The sequence below is a fragment of the Amblyomma americanum genome, chromosome 2 (genome assembly GCF_052857255.1).
Source record: "Amblyomma americanum isolate KBUSLIRL-KWMA chromosome 2, ASM5285725v1, whole genome shotgun sequence".
In the NCBI taxonomy this organism is placed as follows: domain Eukaryota; kingdom Metazoa; phylum Arthropoda; class Arachnida; order Ixodida; family Ixodidae; genus Amblyomma; species Amblyomma americanum.
Genome location: NC_135498.1, coordinates 180,745,773 through 180,761,858, shown reverse-complemented (window position 1 = coordinate 180,761,858; position 16,086 = coordinate 180,745,773). Strand labels below are relative to the sequence as shown.

Below are 16,086 nucleotides of genomic sequence, written 5' to 3'. Positions count from 1 at the left end.
CGTGAGGTACGCGGCAAGAATGAATGAGGAAAATATTTAATGTTACAAGAATCGAACCGACTTTATGAGGATGGTCAGTACGATGAGGTACATAATATGGCTGTGGGATCAGGTGACCGCGCATTACGGGATGATGGTAAAACTTGTGAAACAATGCGATACGGGGCACTTTTCGACGAAGTGATAGCGATGCAAGACAAGGACTAGATTTCATAATAGTCATGCTTACAGTGCGATTGTAGCTCACATTAACCATCCTGGCAGTGGTAGCCCGAAAACATGATTGGAAGCGCACCGTTGCATTCAGGAAAAGCTTCCGTAGAAACAAATCGCCAACATAAACCACCAAACGGACACATTAAAAATGGTACCAAATTCACCATTTAGTACCACCCACCTGGAGTCTGTGGACAAAGTTTTAAGTTGAGTAAGGCGAGCCCTACTCACTTTGAACCGGACACTAAATGGAAAGAAAAACTTTATTGGCCAAAGCCACAAATCATAATAATCATGATTAGCCAAGCTTGTCTTTGTCCACTAGCTTAGCGGTTAATATTGCTGTGAAGTTGCAAAAGATGACCAGCGCACCTGCATGACATCTCCGGGAATATAGCAAACAGAAGGCTTTTTCTGCATGCCACTGCGCCGGAAACTCCGATCTTTAACAATGGCTTAGTAACGCGGTGGCTCACAATTCTTTGAATCTAATAAATTCAATAAGCAGCGCGTGCGACCACTCTATAAGAGTGAAGACGAATCTGACATGATTGGAAAAATGCCCTATGTGCGTCAAGCATTCATCATGATGACAGAAAATGATGACAGAGACATGGGAGAGGCCTTTGCCCTCGGTGGACGTAATCAGGCTGATGATGTGATAATCAGGAATGCGCACATAACAGTTTAATAAAACAGAACAATTTTCAAATGAAGATGCTATTTAGAAACGCTGCCATGGTATTGATGGTTTATCAAACTTAACACCCGGGCTAATTCCAAGGGTAGTCCAAAAGAGGGCAAAAAAATAACCGAAAACGCCTCCTCAAATATTCCAAGTTCCTAACAGCGGAGGAAATCATAGCGCTTACTAGTTCGGGGACAAGTGCTTGCCGCCTTTGCCAGGTTTTTTTCTCTTATCGTGCGTCAGGGAAGACCCGACGTGTGTAACAGCACCTCCACGGGGAGACGCAGGCGCTCGTGGTGATGCCGGTGATACTGGGTATGTCGCAGATGCTGGAGATGCTGGTGAAGCCGGAGACGCTGGTGATGAAGGCGATACTAGCGTTGCACACGACTCAGTGTCAGCGCCGGCCCTTCCCTTAGAGCCTGCCTTCGCCTTGCGGTGGTGACGAGTCTTGCGCTGGTTCCTCGCATTGACTTCCAATTGACCCTGGCTCAGAGACGCCTTCAAGGCTTCTTTACGTTGCTCGTCGCTCAAGAGTCCTGGTTCCGCAGGCGTTTTCTTCTCAATGAAAACCTCCGGGAGCCACTGGATCGCGACTAGGCTAGTAAAAGCAAATACTGTCATTAAAACGTTGAGAGTCAGTTGGTCGTCGTCGTATGAGCTGTCGAGAAAAGTGACCAGCAACGCACCTGCGCGCCCCACCGAGTACGATATGCATAGCCCCAAGCTTCGCACCATGGTGGGATACACCTCCGCCGTATAGCTGAAGTTGAGGGCCATGGCTACCGCTGAAGTGCTGTCGACAACCATTCTCGACATCGGGGCTTCAGCGCTTAGACCCAATTGGAGGGTGGCTGTACGCAGTGCACTGCACAAACACAGCGCCGTCAGCACGCCCGAGAGAGCCGCTCGCTGGCCTCGCTTGTTGATGCAGTAGTAGGCGGCAAAGAAGAGAAGCGCCTGCAGCAAGAATCCCAGCACGGCCCAGGGGGCAGGGAGCGTAGCCTGCCTAAGCCCCGTTCCGTAGAAGGCGAAGCTCACGCCGAACCAGGAAGCCAACGCGGACGCGGCACGCCTTCGGAAGATGACAGCGTTGAGCTTGCTCTCCCCGCCGGTGGAAGCACCCGTCGACACTTGCTCTCGCTTCCCTAGCATCTTTATAAGCTCCCTGAAAGTGGCCCGAGCCTTGGTCATATCAACGCCATTAACTGCAGCCGCCTGAAGTGCACTACTCTCTGCGAGCCGAACCCTCCACGTGTCAAGTAGCCATACGGGGGACTCGTTGAGGGAAAGGCACCAGATTGCTACGAGCGCGGTAGCGGCAGCGAAGAAAGCTTGTGCAAGAAACCAGCGTGGCTGCAGCGCCAGCAGGGCAAATAGCAGCAGCTGCGCCAAGACGGAACCGACGCTGGCGGCCAGCAAACTATATAGAGGGCGGTTAGCGTTGCCGGTCAGCTCGTACAGCAGGATAAAGACCAGCAGGAATGTCGCGCTGGATGTGGCAGAAATGACGAAGCGAGCGGCAAGGAACACCTGGAAGGACTGCGACGAGCCGGCGGCAAGGGTGGCCAGGAGCATGCCCAAGGCGCACGCCGAGATTGTGGGCCTGCGCCCTACGCGGTCCGCTGCGATACCAGCCAGCGGCACGAAGGTCAGCGAGCCCAGCATGTACACCGATGAGGAGATGGAGTAGAGCCACAGGCGGCCGCACACCAGGTCCCACGAGCTCACGATGCTGTCGTTCCGGTCCTCGCTGTCGTAATCCCACCGATTGCACTGAACTTCGCGGCGCTTTTCCTCATCTTCCTCCTGAAGAGAGAAAAACAGAATCGATGAAATATAGAAGCATTGCCGAGCGAGAGTGGCTGACTTATGGCGTGGGTTTTCAAGAAGCCATGAAGGCAGTTGGCATCAAGCAACAGTAACTGAAAGCACATTCGTGTTGAAGCGTGCTGCTGGAAATTAGGAATTATTAATAGGGAAATGGCCATGCTGCGCTTTACATGTCTTATATTTGTTCAAAAGTAAGATTTACATTACCTGGAACTAAAGCATCGCGTTAGAAAAGTACAACCTCGAAGAGGGAGAGAGAGAGAAAAAAAATGTTTATGCACTGCTCCTGGGGTGTTGGAAGTCTTCATGGGCGGAATCTCTAGTTGGGGGGGAAGGGGTTCTGCGGCGGCTACTTTCCACATAAGCAGACTCTTTACCATATATAAGTTGACCGAGGTTTTTCTTAGACAAAGGCCGGATTCCTTCTTAATACAGTAAGCCTACTTAGTTTAGACGCGAACTTTTTCAAGATTGTCGTGTCACGGAAACGAGGCGTGCAGCCACGGAAGTGACGAGAATCCCCCCCCCCCCTTCCCTTCTCCAATGCGGCTACTCCTGCGTGCTGCTCCAGAAAGCTGACGTTTCCACAAGATCGAGTTTGTCCGATGCAGCCTTTGCCACAGGGGAGGTTTGGCTCAGAAAGGTGACGTGCCGGGGCTCTTCACCGCACCCCAGAAACTGGCTGGCCTATGCAATAAGTTGCAGGGAAGGCACAAGGAAGAATGCAGTGCTATTAAGCACGCAGACAGATCCGTCCCGTGCAAGAGCGGGACCGTTTACTGTATACCCATGTCCTGTGGTAAAAGCTGCATTGGATAAACTGGACGTCGCACAAAATGTCAGACTGCAGGAGCACCACGTACGTAGGAGTAGGCGCATTAGCCGGGGGAAGGCATGCGGCCGGCCACTGTCGCCACTGCCGTGGCTGCACGCCTCGGTTCCGCGAAACGACAATCCCGAAAAAGTTCGCGTCTAAACTAAGTAGAGACGTGCACGAGGCTTAACGTATTAAGAAAGAATCCGGATCTTCTGTCAGCAGAACCTCGGTCAACTTATCAGATAAAGAGTTTGCACATCTAGAAAACATCCTGTCCCGCACATGTGAGCGCACCAGTGCTCCGTGGTGGTCGTTTGTTAGGTTACTGTGTGATTGCGATGAATGTATAAATGTGACGCACCTGTGTAATAAACCCAGTGGAAGTTCCGCGCACTGTCCTGTTGGTTTCTTTCTTGTCCCTTGTCTTTTTTTTCGCGGTTTCAGGATGCATTTTAATGTTGCTACATAGCGCCCCCACCCCTTTCTCAGCTAGTGAAGAAACCCGTTGAAAGGCGGGCGCTTCAACGGTTCAGAGGGTCTTTCGTTGTTTGTAGCAGTGGGAGGTGTTGGAAGTGGCGGTAGTTCGTGAGGGCGGCGGGTGAATGCTATACTGCCACGATGGAACAGTTGGCAAATGAGTCCGGCGTCTCTTTACCAAGCCCGCGAGACATGGTTACGACTGATGGGAAAACATGAATACATCTATAGTCTGTAATCTTCACACCTGAGTATTCTGTAATCTTCACACCTGAGTATTGCCAACCGCATTTCGGCATGCAAAACACCGTGCAGATGTGTGGTCTTCTGACATTGTAGCTATGTTGTAAGATGTCAACACTATCACAATAACTTCTCAGCAGAGTTCTTCATATGAGGTCAGGGCTTCGCAGGGGCGGAAAAGTGCTGTCGCACATATAACGCTTTTGCAAACTGAGTTAACTCGTTAATATTTTTTTGTTTTTGTAATGAGTCGATTATTAATACAGTCACGATATCTATTTCTGTTTATTTCAAGTTGGGATGCCGCTCAGCAAGGGAAAAAAGCGAAGACAGTGGTGGACTTCGCTCAGCGGCCTTCTATTTCTAAAGCGCTGTGTACTGACGTCGCACAGCGCACGGCGTGTGCTGTTATACGGAGCCCGCCTCGCGATGTCGTGTGATTGAAGTCCATCCAAAGTCACCGATAACAGCGGCCAGGAGAGAAAGATGAGGTAACGAATAGAGAGGCGGCGATAGGAGAAAGAAGGGAAGAGGTGGGGAGAAAATAGAGGGACAAGTTGCCGACGGACAGTGTGAAAGAAGAGATATAAAGTCAGCGATGCCGCCCACAGCTAGAGCCGCGAAGACCATCTGTCCCTCCGAGTGGCTGCAGCTCGGTAGCGGAATTCTCGGTGAGAGGGTGCTTAGCCAATATTCCCTCTGCGGGCTGCAAGAAAAGCAAAATAACAAACCGAAAACCAGCGCGCGCAAATGGCGCAGGAGCAGCCCTTATTAGTCCCCTTAATAGAAAGATAAAAATGCGTCAATCTAAGACAGGGGGGTTCTGAAACAGCCGTGCTTTGCCGTGTTGAAAGCCACAAAATGAATGAAAAGGAGGTTTGTCGCCCTCGTGCTTGCGAGGCTGGCCCTCAAAAAGACCCTGTCGCGATCACCGCCGTGTGAGGGGCCGGTGGGAGGTGTAGCCAGACTGGGGAACAGGGGCGAAGCAGACCTCGCAGCCGAAAGAACGACGCCGGTGACAACGCGCAGAAGGCACACCTTCGTCCAGGACTGCCGTTTCGGACGAGGTTCGGGCCAGGAGGGCCGCGCTGGACCGAGAGCATAGGAATCGTCAGTGCGAAGCTTCCGCCTATGGCCGGCCACCTGCTCACGCTGATTGTTCAACTGGACCGTTGCCTAGTTTCGAAATTTTCTTTTCATTTCTCCTCCATCGACATGCAGGCGCCACGGCTGGGATAGACCTCGCGACCTTGGACTTCGCACTTGGCAGCCCAATGGCGAAAACACCGAGACCACGCGGCTTTATTAATTCATCGTCAAGGTAGTGCATTAGAACTTGTAAACTGTAGAAAATCGCCTCACTGGTTCGCATAAGCGCTTGATGAAGCAGAATATCCTCTTGATTAGGTTTTACGAAATCACTCATTCTTTCGGGTGTGTTGACTTTCACCACAGTCTTTCAATAGTCTGCAGTCAAAATTTTCCCTAACGCTATGGGCGCTTCATACGCTGGCCAAGGCTGCCGGGCAGCGGCGGCGCCATCTTCAAAATGGCATCGTTACGATTGGCTCGACATTGTAGTCATCCGTGAATGAATCGGCTGACGGTGCAGTTGGACGTTTACTGTCGTTTCGTGCGCTCAGGTAGCCTAACGTTCTTGCCTGGTACCGTACCGAACCCTTGTTACGTGACGGAATGCCATTCCCATACCGCGGCGCGGCCAAGACGGTGTTGTAGTTTCTCTGCCTCAGTGACACGAAGGCGCAGGGGAAAAAATGGAGGGGATACCTAATCTTCGCCTTAAGGGTATGGCACTGTAGCGTAATGGGTTAATGCCCAAATATGCGGGACAGGTCCTTCTCTACATTCTTGGGTCTCCGGGAATACTCACAGTATCCCTCCTGGCGCAATGGAGCAGCAATTAAGCAATGCGCTGCTACCCTACGATGGCACGTGCTCCCAGCGGTGGGCCTTTTGTACCCCAGGTTGCTCATCCCGAGTGAGCAGTCATTAATTTAACTGCTACCTGCCAAGGTGGGCAGTTTGCTCACTATCCGGTAGCCATGTTGTAACGACACTGCAAAGTCGCGTCGCCGAGGAGGCTAACTGCCTCTTAGGTTGCTGTCTAAGCACCACCTACCAAAGCTTGTTAGGAGCCGAAAAGACTACATTCACGCCATACCTGTTTGCCACTTTCCTCAAGTTGTGCGAGGTCTTGTGTACGTAAGGCACAACTAGCGGCTTCTGCGTCCTGGAACGATCTTCTTCGGTATTTCTTCGTGTTCCGTGCTTCAGTTTTTGAAGGAGGGTCTCGCAAACAGTAACCAACACAGAGCAGGGGAACACAGCCACCGAAAGTCGGCTCATCTGATTTTGAAAGATATCTTGCAAATGATACCGGCACGATTTCTTGCGAGAAGACTTCAGGCAATGGGACTCTATTGCTCTTTTTACAGTCTTGGAGTGCATAGATTCGTAAGGCAAAAGATATTTTTTGCACGCGGGTAATAGCCCCAGCAAAAGTGTCTTCCAAGGAATATTAGTTTTAGGTCTAAAAACTGTAAAACATTAGTGTCGGGTAGTTCATAGGTAAAAGTGAGCCTAAGTCCATATTTGTCAAATGCATTTGAACTTCACCTACTGTAGAGGGTTACGTGAAGGACGTCTGGTTTTTTAAAAGCACTAAAAAAACGGCCACATACCTAAAAACCTTTAAAACCACCCCTCCCCCATAAAAAAGTTTATCTAAAGATTGATCAGCCGGGGGCTCCGGAACAATTTCGACCACCTGGAGATCTTTAACGTGCACTGACATCGCACAACACACGGGCGCATTTGCGTTTTGCCTCCATCGAAACACGGCCGCCGCGGTCAGGTCCGAACCCGCGTACTCCGAATCAGTAGTCAAGCGTCCTAACCACTGAGGCGCCGCGGCAGCTGAAAACAATAGTTTTGACACCCTTTCGTGAAGACTAAACACATTGGCCATGCCGCTATTTGGCAAACTTCTCCTTGGGCGATTAAAAATAAAACCATTATTATGAACAGACATGTGCTCGAGTCCCTGGTGTTGCAACATAAGAAATGCCTTAATACGACAGGCGCTGCTGCCGAGATGGAAGCTAAGAATCCCTCCTTGCAGTTTTTGGAGTTTCGGTAAAGCCTGAATGACGCGTCTCGTTTTCATCGAGCACAGTATTTTTTCCTGAACTGAACATTCACGATCCAACCTCGAGACAACGCAATCGAAGTCTCAACCTGAGTCGGCTGGCGCCTTCGGCATCGGCGAATAAGGCCAATGCTGGTCGCTAATTCATTCCCTCTGGAGCTTCACCAAGTGATAATAATAATATTACTTGGTCTTTGTGAAATGGAAATGGCGCAGTATCTGTCTCATATATCGGCGGACACCTGAACCGCGCCGTATGGGAAGGGATAAAGGAAGGAGTGAAAGAAGAAAGGAAGAAAGAGGTGCCGTAGAGGAGGGCTCGGGAATAATTTCGACCTCCTGGGGATCTTTAAGGTGCAATGACATCGCACAGCACACGGGCGCCTTAGCGTATTGACTCCATAAAAACGCAGGCAAGAAATTGGTTCTTGAGGAGAGGAAGTGGGCAGTAACTGTCTCACATATCTCGGTGGACACCCGAACCACGCCATAAGGGAAGGCATAAAGGAGGGATTGAAAGAAGAAAGGAAGAGAGTGGTGCCGTATTGGAGGGCTCCGGAATAATTTCGACCATTTGGGGATCTTTTACGTGCACGTTAAAGATCCCCAGGTCGTCGAAATTATTACGGAAGCCAAAGCCGTCCGGACAAAAAAAAAGTAACGAAGCGACTTAACGGTTGCAGGTGCCATGCGGGAAGAGAGAGGAGCCAAAGCTAGCGAACGAAGGTGGAATAATCTCGGCCAAGGTATAAAACCAAGCCAGCGCAACTGTCGCGCCATGCCCGACTCTCTGCACTGTATAGAGTGCTGTCCGAAGGTCAACAGAATGTATTAATCTCAGTTTCAATGCCATGTTTTGCACGCATATAACCTGCACTCTTTTGGATTACTGCGAGTCTTCCTATCTTGAACCATAATGCTGTGGTTAAGATTTCTTTACCGTACTATCGTCGGCTAGGGCTTATAAGTGGCTCTAAGTCTCTTTAAGTAAGTGTTGTCTAATGTGACCTCTTTATCCTAGTGTTTCCCCGGCATCTACCTTCAGCACAACATTTGTCAGAAAAAAGATGCACCCTTGAACATTTCGTCTTTTATAGCGAGAGCTATATTACGCGCAAGTCTCGCCATTTCGCCGTGGCCGCACCATGACCTTGAGCCGTTGCCTAGCGACCACCGCAGCTGGCGGCCGACGCTCGCCGTGGAACCTGGCGTGACGTCACAGGAGTAGTCGGTGCCGAAGCGTGCCGGCGAAACCGAGCTGCAACAGCTTTGTGCATACGCAGTAGGAGGAGGGGGTTGATGCAGCTGCATATATATATATATATATATATATATATATATATATATATATATATATATATATATATATATATAGCTAACAGTCACGGAAACCGGAAGCTAACAGTCACGGAAACCAAGGGGCATAGGCGAATGTTTTTAACCTTTCTTTTTTTTTATTTGTAGTGCCAATCAATCGGTTTAAAGAATATTACTTATAAAGCAGCAGAAAAAACAACCATGCCGCCGGTGGGATCCGAACCCACGAAGGTTAGCTTCCTTAATATGTTTGTCAAACGAGCCCCTCATTTCCTTTACCTTGTCTGCTAATAGCTTAACGGGGGTCTCGGTTCTGGCAGTCTTGTTGCCATAGGTAGTATAAGAGGGCTCTCGCACAGTTTCCGCCCTCGCCGTTAGATGACGTTCTACGTCACACTCGCGGTATAACAGGACGTGCTACGTCCACCGCTAAGGTCGAGGGTGGCGCTGGTGAACACTCTCAAGGTTCGCTTAGACGCAGTGAACATAAATACCCACGAAAGCAGCAGATTGGACAGCCGTCGCCGTAGCTCAGTTGGTAAGAGCACCGGACGCGATATTCGGAGGTCGTGGGTTCGGATCCCACCGGCGGCATGGTTGTTTTTTCTGCTGCTTTATAAGTAATTTTCTTTAAACCGATTGATTGGCACTAAAAATAGGAAAAGAAAGATTAAAAACATTCCCCTATGCCTCTTGGTTTCCGTGACTGTTAGCTTCCTTTATATATATATATATATATATATATATATATATATATATATATATATATATATATATATATATATATATATATATATATATATATATATATATATATATGTATATGTAGAAGGCGGCTCGGTGGAGCCATCGGTAGATATGGATAGTGAGTCGGAGAGACGGAACGAAGCCGGACTTAGTCGTCGGAATTGAACCAAGAGGAGGCAGCGAGCCGAGGAGACGGCGTAAGAATGAGGCGTACGGCTCCAGAAGCGTCGTAAGGACGACGCGGCCAGGCGAGTGGCATGTACGGACTCAGAGTGTGCTTCGTCGTCTAATTCGGCGTCTCGGGGCGAAGCCAGGGCTTTACGACGGAACGAAGGCAAGAGACAGCAGCGAGCCGAGGAGACAGAGGAGGAGCGTGCTCAGCGTCTCGAGGTGGAGGATAAACTTTATTTTCGTCGACCGAGGTAGCAGTTGGTGTGGGGTTATAGCCCCATCAAGTGGCCATGACTCGAAACAAGACGGAAGAGCGACATGGCTAGGAAAGCAGGCTTACCCACAGAAGTTTAACCGTACCTCTCGCTACGTATATCCTGGTCTAGCTGAGCTAAGCACCTGCCAATTTTTTTCTTTTCAGAAAATCGGACACTGAGCTATATATGATTATTCGAAATACTTCCTGCAGATTGTATAACGTATTTATATTACACGGATCAGAGGTCATTATAGGCAGCTTATCATACCCTCGGGCCGCAGGTAGTACAATGAAACTTCAGCTCACTTCACTTGCGGACTCTAGTCCTACCAAGCTTCGCATTCATGCCTCTCTTTGGTTCTAAGCATGCTGCACCAGATTACGTAGAGGTATTCAGCTCAGGGTTGTAGAGTGGCAGTTCTACATGTATGGTTTCATAAGGACCAACAATCGCCACTTGTATTGCCCCTTGATCCGCACTGTTCCGCGTGTCTTAGGCCTAAACTAGGTCGGATAGAGCAGGTTCTCTATAAGTGTACGACTAATGCCCTTCTGCTCAGTTCTCGGGGAATGTTCCGAGAGATTCAGCAGAACCCGCAAGGCGTCAACATCGCTGGTAGCGTGAACGTCGTTGTGAACACTGACGCGGGTTCAATAAAAATTACTGGAGACATGGACAGCGACACTACGATTAACATCCAAAAGTGAGACGCTGCAGAAGACACTGTAAAGATTTTCCGTACTTTATAACCCCGCGATGAGTGCGAATGAGGTCGTCAGCCAGTTTGCTACGGTTTTCGTGAGATCAGTAAGGAGGCTTTGAGTATTCTTCTAACGAACCAAAATCGCGTAATGGCAATTCAGAGAAGGTGTGTGCAACAAAAAAAGAACGACTATTTCTGCCGACAGAATTACATTTTATTTCATTTGACACGCTCTTGTTTTGATATTTTCGTCTATTTTTAAAACTTGAAGCCTAACTTTAGGCCCTATTCAATACGAAGCAGTTGCGTCCATCTAGCCGCTGCCCCTCTGCATGCTCACCGAGGGCTAACAAGAAGTGAACGAGTGCTCACCGGAAGTGGGGGGTCGTAGACGGTACACTTGCTGAAGCTGCCGTCCGCCAGGATGGGGATCGCCATGTTTCTCCACTCCTGCACGTCCATGTGGCGCAGTGCCTCGGGCGGCTGGCACCAGTGGTCCAAGGGGCGGCCGACGATACTGTAGGCGAACGCGTGCATCAGGAGCACAGTCAGGGAGACGAAGGTGCAAAGAAGGACCCATCGCTGGAACCAGCCGTGGCCCAGGATGATGTACACGTTCTTCTGGATGATGCCGGCTGAGTCGGCAGACGCGAAGCCGTCCAGTAGGCTCGGTACTGACCGCGGGCTCTTGCATTGGTCTTGGCCGCTGTCCACTGCCGAGTTCATGGTGCGAGCGCGGATAAAAGGTGCGCGTGGATAGGAGAGGTCCTGCTGCAGGTTGCGTTACTCCGTGAACTGGTATCTCGGAAGGACCGCAGAACTTGGGACCGCGTAACACAGGCTTGCCAGGCTTAAGCCTTGTAGGCCACGGTGGCTATCGACACTGGCGCCGCCGCAGAAGCCGGCGATGGCGTTGCGCAGAAGTGTGGCGGCGCAGTGGCGGTCGACGGAACGGGAGGGGCAGCGCTTCGGTTCTTCAGTGCCGTAAGCGATGCAGCAGAAGACAGGGAAGCCTCGAAACGCGGTGCGTGCCTCTAGCCAGTCGCTTCTTCGTTTGTTCCGCGCGCTCACGGGGCGCGGGTACGCGCCCAAGAAGATGCGTCTTTTTCTTTTTCTTTGAATAAGCGAACGAAAGAGAAAACTACTTTTTCGAAACACGATATAAGCTGTGCCGTAATTATCCACAGAGCTCTCTGTATGTGCGGAGAAGCTGGGGCAGCGGCGTGCGACAGTAGGCTTACGGAATTGAACAATTTCGAGCGGCGCTTCATGACGGGGACCGAGCGACGTTGGTTTAGGCCCTGGACTAGGGACTCGACCCCCCCGTCTCCTGCGAATTTATCTATTCTAAATAAAAGTTTTCTCTCTCTCTCTGTTCGTACTGTAAGGGGAATTTCATGCATTATTTGTTGTGAGGGCGCAGTGGTTAAGCTGGATGTAGTGAAAGTGAAAACTAGTAAGGGGGAAGAAATTATATACTCGAAATTCTGGGACTTAACATCCGAAAGAACATATGGGATACGAGGGATGCCGTATAGTGAATGGCTCCGGATCGATTTGTATCGCGCGCCCGAAGTTCTTTACGGTCGCAGACATCGCACAGCACACGGGTGTTTGTGTATTTCGACTCCATTACAATACGGCCACCGCGGCTCGGATCCGACCCGCGAGCGTGCACACAGAAAATGTCATGCGCTGCATTGGAGAGGCGGAATTTCCTTGTAAATGCAGCCACATGGAAGCGTGCACTTCATCATGAAGTCCACACATGCCGTCTTAAGGAGCTGAGTTCCTAGCTCGCACCTGTTTATTCATTTACACTACCTACAATTAACGTCCAGACAGGCATTATTGTAAGGGGGAGGATATGCATAAAAACTGGAATCAGCAAGGGCAACCCGTACATCATCACCATCAGCACCATCATCATCATCGTCATCATCAGCCTGACTATTCCCACTGCAGGGCAAAGGCCTCTCCCATGTCTCTCCGATTAACCCTGTCCTTTTGCCAGCTGCGCCTACCGTATCCCCACGAACTTGTAACCCGTGCATACATTCATAGACTGCAGTGGCGTAGCCAGAAATTGTGTTCGGGAGGGGGGTGGGGGGTGGGGGGGCTCACATTGCAGGGCGGCCTCCTCATAGAATTTTTGGAGGAATCAAACGGAAGGATAATAACTGAATTGAGATTGACAATGTCATTGGTTATGAGATGACGCTACGCACTGTCTAGACGAGTGAAATATATATTATTTAAGTAAAAGAATATATTCGTAAGTCTTAAAAATCGTGGCACACATGACTGATACCAATGTTTCCATGTTTCTGCGTATTTAATTGGTGAAGAAAATATCACACGAGTCTAAAACTATATCAGTCCGAAACCAGCAAAGCAGTGCATGGCGGTTATGTGAAAAACGTAAAGCACATCAAATGAGCAAGCGCAGGACAAACATTTTAATGAATCTTTGTCGTTCAAGAACCTTTAGATTTTTGTACACATCTCAATGACGCTGTACTTCGTTCCAGTGTACTGCGCAGCAGCAGCTGTCACCGGTCATGTTCACTGTTCACTGACCACGCGGACACTGTTGCGTTTAATTATTAATTATTATTACTTTAATTACTCCGTTTGAGTCACCAGCTCGCTATAGTATATTACCTTTAACAACGCTTTATATACTGCTATCAACAAAAATTAAAGGTTTTTGTTTGCGTAGTTTGAAGTCCCAAATTCACCAAAATATCATAAATGGCTAAAAAATCAGGACTTTACGAACGCAGCACACTACTATGCTAAGTGGACTGCAGCCTCATTTCTCTAAAACGCACATCTATGCGCAAGTAATTATTTCCTTTAATATCACAAGCTGTTTCCTCAACGAAGAATGGACTGCACTGTCGTTTAGTAAAACATTCCACCGTTTGCGAGAAATGACAGCACCCGCCAGGACTTCCGAGGTGCGCTGTGAAGCTTAGCGAAGTCCGTCTCTATTCCTGGGTTTGGAAAAGCGATTATTGTTTCTATACACGAACTGGTTCCACCATTCAGTCCAGCAGGGGTTTGATAAGCATGCGACATCACTGACTTCTTGAAAAGAGCTCTAGACGCTTCAAGAAAAATTTTGTAAAGTGGATTCTATAAACATAGCTGCCGTGCTGCAAAAAAAAATATATTTTTGAGCTCCTCGTTAGTATATCTACGTAGTCATGTGCAGATGAAGCAAAATTTTTGAACTCTTCTTATCTTGGCCATCAATAGTTGGAGGTTTTATGAACATGCCATAAAACTGCTGGTGATTGCATGCCACTAGGACCCCTTTTACCTTATCTCTGGGATGATAAAAACATGCCGCCTTCTATGTTTGGTCATGCACAGCTGGCAGTCTTGAATGAGGTTCCCCGAAGGTACAGAGGACGGGCTGTCACCCAGCGATGCCAGCTTCACCAAGGGCTGGCGCAGGGGGCAGTACACTTGAAGGCTTCCAGTCATGCAGCAGTTCCTTTCCATTCCAGATGAGCACATGGCAGCAGCAAAGGCAGAGACGGAAATGAAGCTCTCGTGGGCCTGCTCTCGTCCTTTGCTTGTCTGTTTCAAATTGCGCTCTGTATATTTTTAATAAAGGCAGAGAGAAAGGCCCAAAATAATGCGAAAGAAAATGCTCCGTCTCAGGAAAGAAGGCATTCACCGGAAGGAGTGTTTGGCCACAATTCGTGACGAATATCTTATGACATGAAGAAAAGACTGAAACAGTGAATAAAGAGTGCACAGAAGTGCTGCAGGTTTGCAGTTCACGCGATAGCGGCATGTGACTAGATGAACAGCTATATTTTACTGCTAAAATGTTGTATTACTGTTTAAGCAGCGAATTGGGCGGCGGGTCGGCTACCACAGCAGAGTGCAGTATCAACTAAAATAACAGTGCATGCACATAGACTATATGAGTAGACCTGTATGGGCGCAGAAAAGGAATAAGATCGTCGCAAGTAGCATCGCCATTGCTTTCCGAGTTTCATTGAGAGCCTTTTGACAGCAAAGCAGTAGATGTTGCGTGTCCAATGAGCATCGTCTGCTACAAGGCTTCCATTTTAGTTGCGACTAAATGGCCATTGTTCAGGGCAACTGATAGCGTGAAAGCACACACTGGGGAATTTTAACTTTAACAAAATACTATGCGATGAAATTGCTCACAGCAAGTTTATTTTTGTTACTTAGTTGAACTGAAGACGCAATGCTGGTTACCCCCAAAACTGCGCTTCCTTCAAAGCTCTCACCATTATTTCCCATGTGCGTTCCAGTTTTCTGTCGTTTTATGTTCTGTAAATGGAAGATGTGAAAGTAGACGAAAGCATGAGGTGATCGATGAAGCTTCCTTTTGTGGCTTACATTATTTCGTTAGTTCTATGAGTAAAATGAGGCGAAATTTCTCCACTGTTCCTTAATATTTACTGGATCTAATGTTTTGAGTGTGATAAGAAAGTAAACCTTTCGCAAATATTGCCTGTAAAGGACATGTGGTCGATATGCGATAACGCCACATGGTTATCCAAGGCATGGACGGCTCACACCGGCTCTGTTTTGATCGCTGGCTGTGCTAGATAGTTAGGCCATCTGGATAGCGTTCTCGTTGGTGCGTAGGGGAGTTTTTGTTTCGTAATCATGTACCCTGAAGGCCCTTTACGTGCATACATAGGCGGTCTTAAAAACCATAACGTCATCGTAGTCCATAAGACAGCGATATGTAAAATATAAAAAAACATAAACAATCATGAGCTCCTATAAATAGGGAACATAACTGGATAAAAAAAGTGTTTTTTTTTTTCAGTCCATGTAAAGCCTCATACGGTTACGTAGTGCCTTTCCCTTTTGCGGTCTTCCGTGCTTTTTTTCATCTCTCCACACAGATACACTTCAGCAAAGGTCGATCCATATTTAATTTGATTCTGCGTGTACCATGTGAGCAGGTGCACCGCGCCGGCACCAATTTTCATGAACCGGGCCAACGTCCCTTATACAGGTAAGAGCAGAAAGTTGGGCTGGTTCGTAGAAAATTGGTAGAAAATTGCGTGTAAAACTAGACCATGTATTGCAGCCTGGGCTACGATACCAGGGCCCAAATAACTCTGCACGTCTCTAATACAGGCATACAGGTCTCAGATCACGAGGGTAATACGGAACCAACGATGTGCTTTCAGGCGCGAGTGGTATATAGCCTCGAATAACGTATTACAACCGCAACGAGAAGGTACCGTATTTGCCAAGTGTAGCCACTTCTCATGTCGTCAGGGGATTCTTATCACCCAGAGGAGGCTAGCAACGGCGGAGGAATAAGTCACGTAGGTTCTGCTTGGAGACAAAGCAGTACGGCGACCACAGCGACACCCCCCCCCCCCCCCCCCACCCCCACTGCAAGCTCGCTTCCTAAACCGTCGCGGTACCTAT

At 48.7% G+C, this 16,086-nt stretch overlaps 1 protein-coding gene across 1 annotated transcript; it reads right to left on the bottom strand.

The window, feature by feature from the left end:
* Nucleotides 1-1,087: 1,087 nt before the first annotated feature.
* LOC144120278 (solute carrier family 22 member 7-like) lies at nucleotides 1,088-11,367 on the bottom strand. Its single transcript, XM_077652674.1, has 2 exons — nucleotides 11,014-11,367; nucleotides 1,088-2,713 (listed from the first exon to the last, which is right to left on the bottom strand). Exons 1-2 carry the CDS (start codon nucleotides 11,365-11,367, stop codon nucleotides 1,088-1,090), a joined length of 1,980 nt encoding a protein of 659 aa, XP_077508800.1.
* Between the last annotated feature and the right edge of the window lie 4,719 nt (nucleotides 11,368-16,086).

What these genes read in the sequence shown, in the direction of transcription:
- LOC144120278 (XM_077652674.1), bottom strand. Translation starts at nt 11,367, where the DNA reads ATGAACTCGGCAGTGGACAGCGGCCAAGACCAATGCAAGAGCCCGCGG. An exon ending in TCTACGACCCCCCACTTCCG is followed by an intron (nt 2,714 to 11,013) that starts GTGAGCACTCGT and finishes TTCTCTCTTCAG; the next exon opens with GAGGAAGATGAGGAAAAGCG.